This window comes from Micromys minutus (genome assembly GCF_963924665.1).
Source record: "Micromys minutus genome assembly, chromosome: 12".
In the NCBI taxonomy this organism is placed as follows: domain Eukaryota; kingdom Metazoa; phylum Chordata; class Mammalia; order Rodentia; family Muridae; genus Micromys; species Micromys minutus.
Window position 1 is genome coordinate 59981498 of NC_137981.1, and position 12733 is coordinate 59994230.

Below are 12733 nucleotides of genomic sequence, written 5' to 3' on the forward strand. Positions count from 1 at the left end.
GCAGGTTGATCAATGGAACAGACTAGAAGATCCAAACATGAACCCTCATACATATGGTCACTTGATTTTTGATAAAGGAGCTGAAAACATTCAATGGAAAAAGGACAGCCTATTTAACAAATGGTGTTGGTCCAACTGGCACTCAGCACGAAGAATGAAAATAGACCCTTTCTTATCTCTTTGTACAAAGCTCAAGTGCAAGTGGATCAAAGATCTTTACATTAAAACAGGTACACTGAAACTATTAGAAGAGAAAGTAGGGAAAACCTTAGAACACATAGGCACAGGAGAAAATTTGCTGAACAGAACACCAATGGCTTGTGCTCTAAGACCAAAAATCGAGAAATGGGACTTAATGAGGTTGCAAAGTTTCTATAAGGCTAAGGACACTGTCAAGAAAACAAAATGACAGCCAACAGATTGGGAAAAGATCTTTACCAACCCCACATGTGATAGAGGTCTAATATCCAATATATACTAAGAACTTAAGAAGCTAGATGCCAGAGAATCAAACAATCCTATTAAAAATGGGGTACAGAGCTAAACAAAAAATTCTCAACTGAGGAATATCGAATAGCTGAGAAGCATCTAAGAAAGTGCTCGACATTCCTAGTCATCAGGGAAATGCAAATCAAAACAACCCGAGATTCCACCTCACACCAGTCAGAATGGCTAAGATCAAAAACTCAGATGACAGCAGATGCTGGGGAGGATGCAGAGAAAGAGGAACACTTCTCCACTGTTGGTGGGGTTATAAACTGGTACAACCACTCTGGAAATCAGTCTGGCGGTTCCTCAGAAAACTGGACATAGTCTTACCTGAGGACCCACTTATTCCACTTCTGGACATATACCCCAGAGATACTCTAAAATATAATAATGACACATGATCCACCATGTTTATAGCAGCCTTATTTATAATAGCCAGAAGCTGGAAAGGAGCCAGATGTCCTTCAGTAGATGAATGGATACAAAAATTGTGGTATATTTACACAATGGAGTACTACTCAGCTATCAGAAACAATGACTTTATGAAATTTCTAGAAAATGGATGCATCTAGAGAATATCATCCTGAGTGAGATAACCCAGTCAGAAAAGAACAGACATAATATGCTGTCACTGATAATTGGATACTAACCCCAGAAGCTCTGAACACCCCAGAAACAACTCACAGGCCATATGAAGCTCAAGAAAAACAAAGGCCAAAAAGTGAAAGCCTCAGTCATTCTTAGGAATAAAAAAAATAAGTGTATATATATCACCCTCTCAGAGTGTGGTACACCTGGACCTTAAATCATTAATAATCCAAGAGCTAAGAACATAGGCTTGTGGCAATTTTTGGTATTCAAAAATCATTATGTTTAGTCTGTACACACCAAGAAAATTTTGTTTCCATGTTACGTTCTGTTCTACATTTACTTTATGCTTATGGTAACTAGTAAGATTGCAATGTATACTAATAAACATCTAAAAGAATTAAGTACTGACAAATATATATTCATAAAGTTCTATGCCAAAATGCTTTTAAAAGTCTGTATATGTATCTCTCTTTTTAAAATAAAGTTGTAAGAAAAAAAGAGAGAACTATAGTTGTGTATGTAATAATGAAGAAGCACAAAATGTCTGTGTTTATAATTTTATATGAGAGGGAGATAGAGAAAAGGGAACATAAAGACAAACAAGTGAGACCAAGAAAGGCAAAATAAAATAAAATAAAATAAAATCAACAAGAGACACTTACTTGGAACTACCACGTATACTGGTAGAAAGAAAGCAAAAACCAGAAAAACAAAATGACTATTATCTAAACAGTAAATATACAAATCTTCCTATGTATACAATAAAAACAATATATAATAATAAAATGCGTATAACGTATTTACTGCTTTTATTTTTAGGTAAATTACCTAATTATTTAACTAGCATTTAACAAATTATTGGTTTGGTATAATACATTAATGAGAACAGGCTTGACAGCTATGGTCTCTGAATTCCAGCTTCCCCACTTTAGCTTTATGACTCTGGGAACATCACTTAAGACCTGAATTTTGGGGTCTCTATTTCTAATATGAGATGTACAGAGGCAGTGAGATGGCTCAGTGAGGGAAGGTTTGTGTGGAAGCCTAGAACCTGAGTTTGATCTCCAGATCCCACAATGAGTGAGGAGAGAACCCCTCCCAAGAGCTGTCCTCTGACTTCCACATGTGAAACAGCACATGAACACAAACACACACACCAAGAAGTGAACTCAATTTAAAATGGGATGAATAATGAAGTATTTGCCATAAAGGTAGTTCTAAGAATGAACTGTATGCATGAAATTGTACATTGTAGACACTAACTGTCATCTTTATCTCTTGTGAACAGTAGTAGTCATTAACCTAGTTACACAAAACTTAAATCCAGTATGTCTTTTTGCTTATTGTAAAGGTTTTATGAAAGCCACTGATATCATATGTAGACACTAATTGTTCAAGTTTAGTATGGACACTTGTTGTTTATTGCTAGGAACTAGGAGAGACATCAGTCCTTTTAGGTAAAAGGGATTCTCATTCTTTACTCTCGAGAAGCAGCAGGGACAGACTTGCACAGGTCTTTCACCTCAAAGTCTATGAGCTGCAGGTCAGCGATGAGTGTCACCAGCAACCCACTGCTGTAGAGCTCCTGGGCCAGCTGAGCCACTGCCTCTGTGGGGGGCTCCTTGTCGTTCGTTCCACACAGAGCTTCCTTCATTGCTTGCAGAGATTTTGACACTTCTTCTGAAGCCTAGTGAAGAATTAAAGTATGTTAACAGTTAAAACAAATACAAATTTTAGGCTTTAAGGAAGCAAACTGCTTTCTTCAACATGTACTACACACACACAAACACACACACACACACACACACACACACACACAACATCCATATACACACTTCTTGGGCCTATCTATTTGTAATCAAGTATCATTTTCTGGCTATAAATAAACAATAGTAGCAACACAAAAACATTAGTGGTGATGGGTTTGTTTTTTTAATCTTAAAAAATGTTATTAAATTTATGTGAAAAGTCCCCTAATATTTCCTTTTAGACAATATAACTGAAGTCTCAAGTAATAGTCATATTTTTGGTAGGAACTAAATAGAAAATGTATTCTTGAAAATTAAATTGAGTGTATTGAGGACTGCCAAACTGTTACAGTCTCTATTTAAGCCTTTTGCTGAGGTTTTTCAATAGATTCCTACCCTCTTCATCTTCTAATGCTTCAGGCATAAAATTTCAATTTGTTAAAAATTACATACTTGAACAAGCTTGTTCATCACACACAATCATATTTTTGTATTTTTAAAACTTAGAGCAGTTTACTACAGTTTAGGAACAATGTGCAAGCCACTGAGGCAGCATGTGGAATGGTGTCGGAGCTGGGGAGGGGTGTGAGGCATGTCTGCTGATGGGGGTGGGCTTCTTTTGGGAATGGGAGACATGTTCTCAAACTAGGTAGTGGTGATGGCCATACAATTGTGTGAATTGTAAAAACCCAGAGTTGAGAAATTATACAGAATGAGAAATATCTTTAAATCCTTCATTAAACTGGTACAACTGACAAAACAAAGACTTAATTCAGTTAGCAATTCATGTTTCAGTTGACTTTCCATTGTAGTATGACAGTAATCAAAAATAAGATGAAAATGTGTGGAACAAGACAAAAGAGAAGAAAGTGACTTACGTCAGCATGGCACTACGTTTGAAAGGCATTTCTCAGTCTTTAGCTTGTTACAGGCCTAAGGATAGGTATAAAGAAAGCTCTCCAAGATCACAAGTCCAGATCAAGAGACCATATCTTCTGTACCCTGTCACCTTCAGTGTGCCTTTTAACCCATATGCATGTCAAAAAATTGACAGTTTGTACTTTAAATGTCCCCCAAAGGTCCACGTGCTCGGTTGGGCACTCCTGGGTGGACGGACCTAATGGGAGGTCTCTTCGCCAGCCACTGGGAATGTGCTTTGGAATGAGACTGTGGGTGGACCACATCATTTGCTTTTTTCTGTCCTTTTCCATCCCAGCTGCAAGCTGTGTCACATGCTCCCCACATGTGTTGTCCCTACCAGCAGCCCACAGACTCAAGTTCCCCAAACCCTCCCTTTTTAGAAGCTGGGAGTCTCAGGTATTTGGTTATTCTGTCCACAGATGACTGTTCTACTTTTCTCCATCTTCTATGTCTTGCACCACCTCAGTCAGCCCCGCTGACCCTAACCCTGAAGACTCGCTCCCTTTCAGGTTATGCTCCTTACTCCGTCTCCACCAGTGCAGCTAATCTGCGTGCTGCACGGTGCAGCGGTTCAAGTGCCACCACCTCGACTGCTCCACTCACAGTGCTGCAACTTCTTAGTCCTATGGTTTGTGCACTTGGGAGCTGTTCTCATTGAGAAGCTGTGAACTACAACGTTGTGTTCATTTCACACGTTTCTCCTGTGTGCACGTGCATGGATGTGCTGGGTACCACTAGAGGGGATGTAGTAAGCACATGTGCATGTGAGCACAAGAAGTGTTCCTGCTATTAATCCTTGTCAGCATTGCTATGAATGTGATACAGGCTTAATTCGCCTTTTCCCAATTATTATACAAACTAGAAGTTTTTTGTTTGTTTTTGTTGTTTGCCATTTAGATTCATGCATACTTTATGAAGGTTATTTTTAGTTCCTATATGAACCAAAATTTGGCTCAACATCTCAATGAATATCAGAATCAGAACAAGATATCCAATCTCTTAGGATTATGTTTTTATCACATACTTGGACAGAAGCATACTATGACTCTAAGGTCTTTATTTTATAACAGGCCATCTTGATTCTAGTCACTGCAAAGAGAGTCAAATATTTAGGACTTAAAATTCTTTCAAAGGATGAACAGAAGCTGCTCCCTGCCCCCATGAGGAAGTCTTTGGTCAATGTGACATGAATGTGTGCCAGTTCTTTCTTTCACACCACTGTACACAATACAATAACAAAGCCCAGAGAGCCTGAAGCTCAATGTCTACAGAGACTTGGGGTGAGTCAGAGGCTCTGGACAATGAACCAAAGTCAACACCCAACTGCCACTGCTGTATAAAGGCTGCAACAGCCTATGCACATAACAGGGAGCACATCTAGCAATCCTTCATTAAGCTTTCACACAAGCTTCTCCTTCGAATACACACACTTTAATACGGTTTTGTTTTGAATCATACCTTGTCTGTCTTTTTGTCTTGCTTTTCCAAAATGGCCAGGTTGTCTTTCAGAATTTTGACAATTACTGCTGGATTTTTGTGTGATTTACTAAACAAAGGCATTTTTTTCATGTATAAAAATCTCTTCTTCCAATATGGAATGCTAAAAAACAAACAAGCCTAGTATTAAAAAAATGATAACTCCTAACATGTCTAATTGTTATATCATGGCATAAAGTAAGTTTTCAGTAACACCCATTCAATAATTTAAACATTAAACTGATCAAGTTAAGTTTCAACTTTAATTATTAGATATTTAATTAATAGATTGCTTGACATCATTAGCCATCAGGGAAATGCAAATCAAAACAACCCTGAGATGCCACCTCACACCAACCAGAATGGCTAAGATCAAAAACTCAGATGACAGCAGATGCTGGCGATGATGTGGAGAAAGAGGAACACTTCTCCACTGTTGGTGGGGTTGTAAACTGGTACAACCACTCTGGAAATCAGTCTGGTGATTCCTCAGAAAATTGGACATAGTACTACCTGAAGACCCAGTTATTCCACTTCTGGGCATATACCCCAGAGAAGCTCCAACATACAACAAAGACACATGCACCACAATGTTCATAGCAGCCCTGTTTATAATAGCTAGAAGCTGGAAAGAACCCAGATGTCCTTCAGTAGATGAATGGATACAAAAATTGTGGTATATTTACACAATGGAGTACTACTCAGCTATCAGAAACAATGACTTTATGAAATTCTTAAGAAAATGGATGCATCTAGAGAATATCATCCTGAGTGAGATAACCCAGTCACAAAAGAACAGACATAATATGCTGTCACTAATAATTGGATACTAACCTCAGAAAGCTCTGAACACCCCAGAAAAAAAAAAAAAAAACTCACAGACTATATGAAGTTCAAGAAAAACCAAAGGCCAAAAAAAAAAAAAAAAAAAGAAAGAAAATGAAAAACCATTATACTTAATCTTTACACATCAAGAAAACTTTGACTAATTCCAGGTTACATCTTGTTTTACATGTACTTTATGCTCATTGTAACTAGTAAGATTTTAATACACACTATCAAACCTTTAAAAAAATCAAGTACTCACAAAAATGTATTCGTATACTTTTATGCAAAAATGCTTAAAATCTGTACATTTATCTTTGTTTTTTTAAAATAAAGTTGTTCAATTAAAAAAATAAAATTAGAGATTTCATTTTTTTAACTTAAAAAATAACGATTTTATAAAGATGAAGAATATTTATTGAGAACAAACTGATACTTTAAAACAAACTCGGTTAAGATTCATATACTGCAAAAAAAAAAGTAGTATGAAAAAGTATTGTACCAAGTACAAATAGCAATTCAAACTGCAATGTAAAATCTTTTTTAAAAAAGATTTATTTATTATATATAAGGACACTGTAGCCGTCTTCAGACACACCAGAAGAGGGCATCAGATCCCATTACAGATGGTTGTGAGCCACCATGTGGTTGCTGGGATTTGAACTCAGGACTTGTGGAAGAGCAGTCAGTGCTTTTAACCACTACGCCATCTCTCCAGTCCCACAATGTAAAATCTTAAATCTTCACTGCCAGGGTAGAGGGTGAAAAGAATGGGCAAATTTTCATTTCCAAAGCCTGAGAATACTTGCTACATAGACTAGAGAAGTGGCTGTCACTGCCTGACTGAATTAAGAGAAACAAATCCTGTAATGGAAGGTTCCTTTTAGTAAAAGAATATCTGTTAATACTTCATGTGTTAAAAAATGATAAATACAGTAAAAGGTCTCTGTGACTCAAACACTCAGAGATGATGATTGCCATCTGAAATACATTCCCTATACAGTTTTCTACACATACAAAAATATGTTTAAGTAAACCTAGAATAACAGCAAACATAATATCTGACAATTTTCTATACTGTTTTATAGTCTATCACCCTTCTGCATATTTAGTTTTACTATAATGTTTAAATTTTTATATCATTACTTATATGTGTGTAAAATGTTTGTGCAGGTGGATTATAGGCATTTTTATTCCTTAATGCACATGTGGGGGTCAGAGGTCCGTTTTCTTAGACACTGAGTTCTTGACAAAACCTTAGTCATCAGGCTTGGGTGGCTATGTTTGTAGCCACACCATCCCTATGTCAACATTTTTAATACCAGCATAACATTATATAAATACACTATCATCTATTTTATCAGTACCTTACTGGTAGACGAGAGATTTTTCATTTTTGCCCAACAATTGACATATTAACAATGATGCAGTGAGTCAATGAAGAAATCACGTCAAACATAAAGAACACAGCACTGAAAGCAGCACTCCTGGTGACACTGAGCCACATCCCTCTCAGCTCACCAGAGTCCTATCTATTTCCAGTCTTTTCCCAGAATTTCTGCCACATCTGTATCCAACCAAAAATTCTTTCATAATAAAACCAGTATCTGTACCTGTGATCAAGAATTACAATGGAAGACATAATTTAAATAGAAATCAAGACAATTGGTATGAACTTTGATGATAAACAGCAAATTTAAAAACATTTCATACATTCAGAAGAGATGCCTCTATATGGGCAGGAATGTATGAAGTGAACTTACTAACTCTGAGTCCAAGGAAAAGTTTATATGTGCAAGCAAAATACCTACATAAAAATGCAACCATTAGAATCTTAAGATGTGAAATGCATATATAATCACTCTCTCTGTGCAGTCCTAACCTTGCCAACAGAAAGAACTAAAACACTAAGAATTTCAACTAGAAACTTTGAGACCTTAAAGAGTCCAAATTATCCCATGGTGTAATATAAATGATATGTAAGTCCATCAACCACTTCTCTGTGTGGTTTTCTCTGCATCAGTATAATTTAAATGTTAATTTGATGAAATTTTAAACATTCTCAGGACTTATTGTATTTCTCAACTTTTGCTTGTTTGTTGGTATGTATATATACTCACTCACCATACAAGCAACGTTTCATTAGATTTTATATAGAAACAAAAAGTCATGTGTATTTGTGCGTGTGTACACACACACAGACACACACAGACACACACAGACACACACACACACACACACTCACACACACACACACTCTGAAAGCTAATGAGGAGTGAGCAAGAAGCCAAGCAGGAGGAGGGAGATAAAGGCAAAGAAAAGAAAGGATGTGGGGATTGCATATGATCAAATTACATGATATGTTTAAAAGATAGTATCTTTATGGGCTCTATATAATTAACATGTAACAACAACAAAAGAAAATAAAAAGCTACTCTGCAAAATCCAAAATAATAAATGAACTTCTACTTGAGAGTATTTAGGAAAACAAACAGTTGAAGTCAAGTGTTCTGCAAAAAAACCTTGGTTAGTAGCAGAGTTTTGAGCCATGAACAAGTAAAACCCCCTCTGCTCTTTGGAACTCTGGATTATGGAAAAGCAAATACTTGAGGTACAAGGGGAGGATGCAATAGCACAGTGCTACACAGCACCCCTTTTTGAAACATTTTCTTATCTTAAATGTACTGATGGCTGAAATAAATACAATATTGGATTTATTTAATAACATTGTACAATTGACTGAAACGTTGAGGGAAATCAAGACACACCCTCAAACCATACAGCTCCATTCCCTAGGACCCCAGCAAACTAAGGCAGAGATTTCCTGCATTCCCATATCTCTCTCATCAAATTGGCCAGGCCATCCACTCTTAGCCTGGAACTTTGTTGCCAATTGTACTTTCTGGACACTGTTAGATATGTGTCTAGTTCATCTAGTCAGTCACACTGATCACTTAAAAATGAGACAACTGTTGACTTAGAACATGTACTACAAAAATGCAAACTCAGGTGAACATTTTGCTTGGTTGCCTAGCAAGTACAAAGGCCTCTCTGTAAATTAATCCAGAAAAGGTTAAGTAATAATAATGCTAATATTGTAAAATCTAGATGATGGCAACAGATTATGAAGAAATTAAAGTGCTACCACATATGAAACAATAGTAGAGAGGAAGTAGAATAAGTCAGACACAACAAAAGGAAACCAGGAACAGAATCACAATAGCAAAAGATGCAATTGCTCATGCTTTGTATAAAGACAACAAATAGTTAAAAGCTATCACTGAAAGAACATTTCTAATCAAGATTAATGATAAAATGCAAGCTTAAGTCTTATAGTTTTAAAAATAAACAATCCCATTTCAATGCACATTCCAACAGAATGGCCTTTAAAAAAACAACAGCAATGAAAAACAAAACAAAACAAAACAAAAGCCTAGAACTGGCCAGATCCATCCACCCTCACAGGACCATGAGAAAATAAACATGGTTCTGGGAAAAGTTTATAAAGCCTCACAATTAAATCTCTAGCTAACACATTATTTCTGTACACACAGATTATATACATATATCTATAAATACAAAGTAAAAATATTTACTAGAATCAAGCCAATAAATAGCTTAACAAAACTAATACTAGAAATAAAAACAAATGATTCTTGACAGGAAGCCTTTATATGGTTGGCAGGACATGCTACAGGGTGTGAATCTATAGTTACAATTCATTTGCATGGGAAGAACATTAAGAGAATTTTAAAAGTTAAGAGGAAACCTCCTCAAATATCTCCAAGAAAAGAATAGCAATTGATAGAAGTAGAAAGAACTGAACCAGAGACAAGAAAATTTCTCTGGAGCTACTTCATTTCTGGTCTGGTAACATTTGCCTACGCTGTGCCGCACTCCAACCCGAGGACGGGTGGGATGACCACCTGAGCAGAGCCAGAGCATGCACGACACCAGGCTCCTCAATTAGGTCACAAATGGATTGTGACACAAGCTGATCAAAATACAGAAAGATGAAAGACCACCGTTGGTGAGAATATCACAAAAGGAACTCCAGTATGCTGGCAATGGAGATATAAACTGCTATAGCTAGACAAGAAATGGTGTGTAGGTTCTCAAAAAGTCCTGGTAGAATTACCAACTAGTTGATCAATGTTTTCACTTCAGCAGACATATACAAAGGGACTGAACTCAACGTGTAAAGGGAAATATGTATCCCATGATCACTGAAGCATTGCTCACAGTTAACCCATGTCTCCTAATGGATGAATGAAGATACACCACAGAATGTTAATTGGCCTTAAAAACAGGAGTGATATCTCTCAGGGGGTAAAGCACTCACTGTGAAAGTCTGATGACCTGAGTTCAATCCCCAGAACCTATGTAAAGCCAGAGGGTGAAAGTCAATTCCACAAACACAGCCCACTGTAGACTGCGTGTATACCCAAAGGGAAGTGGGTCATGCCACTTCTGACATTTATGGCTCATTATTGAAATTAACCAAGCACAGAAAGACAAATATTCTAAAAAAACTGCCAAAGGTGGGGAACTGGAAAGAAAGAGAACAAGCAGTTTCTGACTAAGAACTGCAGAAAATTGGTGCATTTTTTGGGTATATGCCCAGGAATGGTATAGCTGGCTCTTCAGGTAGAACTATTTTCAATTTTCTGAGGAACCACCAGATTGTTTTCCAAAGTGGTTGTTCCAGCTTACAATCCCACCAGCAACTGGAGGACTGTTCCTCTTTCTCCACTTCTTTGCCAGTATCTGCTGTTGCCTGAGTTTTTGATCTTAAACATTCTGATTGGTATGAGGTAGAATCTCAGGGTTGGTTTGACTTGCATTTTCCCTGATGACTAAGGATGCTAAACATTTCTTTAGGTGCTTCTTGGCCATTGGAGATTCCTCAGTTGAAAATTCTTTGTTAGGCTCTGTACTCCATTTTCAGTAGGGTTACAGTTTTCTGAAGTCTAATCTCTTGAATTCTTTGTATATTAGCCCTCTAGCGGATGTAGAGTTGGTAAAGATCTTTCCCCAGTCTGTACGCTGGTGTTCTGTACTATTGATTTTGTCTTATAGAAGCTTTTCAATTATATGAGGTCCCATTTGTCAACTGTTGATCTTAGAGCTTGAGTCATTCTCCATTATGTTTATAGCAGCCTTATTTATAATTGCCAGAAGCTGGAAACAACCCAGATGTCCCTCAATGGAAGAATGGATACAGGAAATGTGATATTGCTACACAATGGATTACTACTACTCAGCTATTAAATACAATGACTTCATAAAATTTGCAGGCAAGTAGACGGAACTAGAAAATATCATCCTCAATGAGGTAACCCAAAAGGACCTGATAAGTGGATATTAACCCAAAAGCTCAAAATACCCATGATACAACTTACAGACCATATAAAGCTTAACAAGAAGGAAGACCAAAGTGTAGGTGCTTCAATCCTATTTAGAAGGGGGAACAAAATAATCATGGGAGGTAGAGGGAGGGAGAGAGGAAAAGGAGGGGAAAAAGTAGGGGTAAGATCAGGTATGGAAAGACAGAAGTTCAGAGTGATAGAAAAATGAATAAAAATATGTAACCGAAGGAGGTAGGGAACTTGGGGGAACCAAAACACCAGGGAAGGGAGAAGGGAGAGATTCCCAGGGTCCAATGGGGATGACATTAGCTGAAATACCCAACACAGGGGAGACAGATCTTGTAGAGACCACCTCTAGTAGAAGCACAGCCCATAGTTTAGGGATAGGGCCACCCACCCATCTAAAAATTTTTAGCCCAGAATTGTTTCTGTCTAAAGGAAATGCAGGTACAAAAATGAAGCAGAGAATGAAGGAAAGGCCATTCAGAGACTGCCCCACCTTGGGATCTACCCCATCTGCAAATAACAAACTCTGACACTATTGTTGATGCCAAGAAGTGCTAGCTGACAGGAGGCAGGTATAGATGTCCCCTGAGAGACTCTGCCAGCACCTGACTACCACAGAAACTCATAGCCAACCACTGGATTGAGCCCAGGGGCCCCAGTGGAAGAGCTTGGATAAGGACCAAAGGAGCTGAAGAGGACTGCAACCTCATAGGAAGAACAGGGACTAAACCATCACATGGGTGGGTCCATGACCCCAGCTACTTATACAGCAGAAAACTGGCTTATCTGGCATCAATGGAAGGGGAGGCCCTTGGTCATGTGGAGGTTCCATACACTAGTAAAAGAGGGTGCTAGAGAGGTAAGAAGGGAGTGGGTTGGTCCGCAGAGGAGTACTCTCTTAGAGGCAAAGGGGAGCGAGGATGGGATAGGTTGTTTGTGGAGGGGAGACCAGGAAGGGGTATAACATTTGAAATGTGAATAAATAAAATAACCAATAAAAATTGCAGACAGACAGAAGGAATCAAATTTTGGATATAGTACCATAAATGACTAAGAGTAGTAAAAAATATAGTCTAGTCTATAACTGAAAATAAAATTCCTCAATAGCACTTTCCTGTGTTATTTTAAGATAAACAAAATAATATATTCTCATATATGAAAGGTATTTTACTATAATATTTCATTTAATAACCAAGTATAGTTTTAATGCTCTAAATGGTTATATAAATAATTTAAATAAAATATTTTTTTATTTTTGTCACTTTTAATTATGTTTATTCATGTAGGTCTGTATATAAGAGAAGTGCT

The 12733-nt window shown here is 37.3% G+C and overlaps 1 protein-coding gene across 3 annotated transcripts in view; it reads right to left on the reverse strand.

Annotated features, from left to right (window-relative positions):
* Positions 1 to 12733, reverse strand: part of CAB39L (calcium binding protein 39 like) — an 87481-nt gene that overhangs the window by 44498 nt on the left and 30250 nt on the right. For all 3 annotated transcript variants that reach the window (XM_080926006.1, XM_080926004.1, XM_080926005.1), the window contains 2 exons: positions 5208 to 5349; positions 2603 to 2767 (listed from right to left, as the gene is read on the reverse strand). In XM_080926006.1, coding sequence (XP_080782132.1) covers positions 2603 to 2767; positions 5208 to 5318 — 276 coding nt within the window. In that variant the 5' untranslated portion in view covers positions 5319 to 5349. The remainder of the gene's footprint in view (positions 1 to 2602; positions 2768 to 5207; positions 5350 to 12733) is intronic.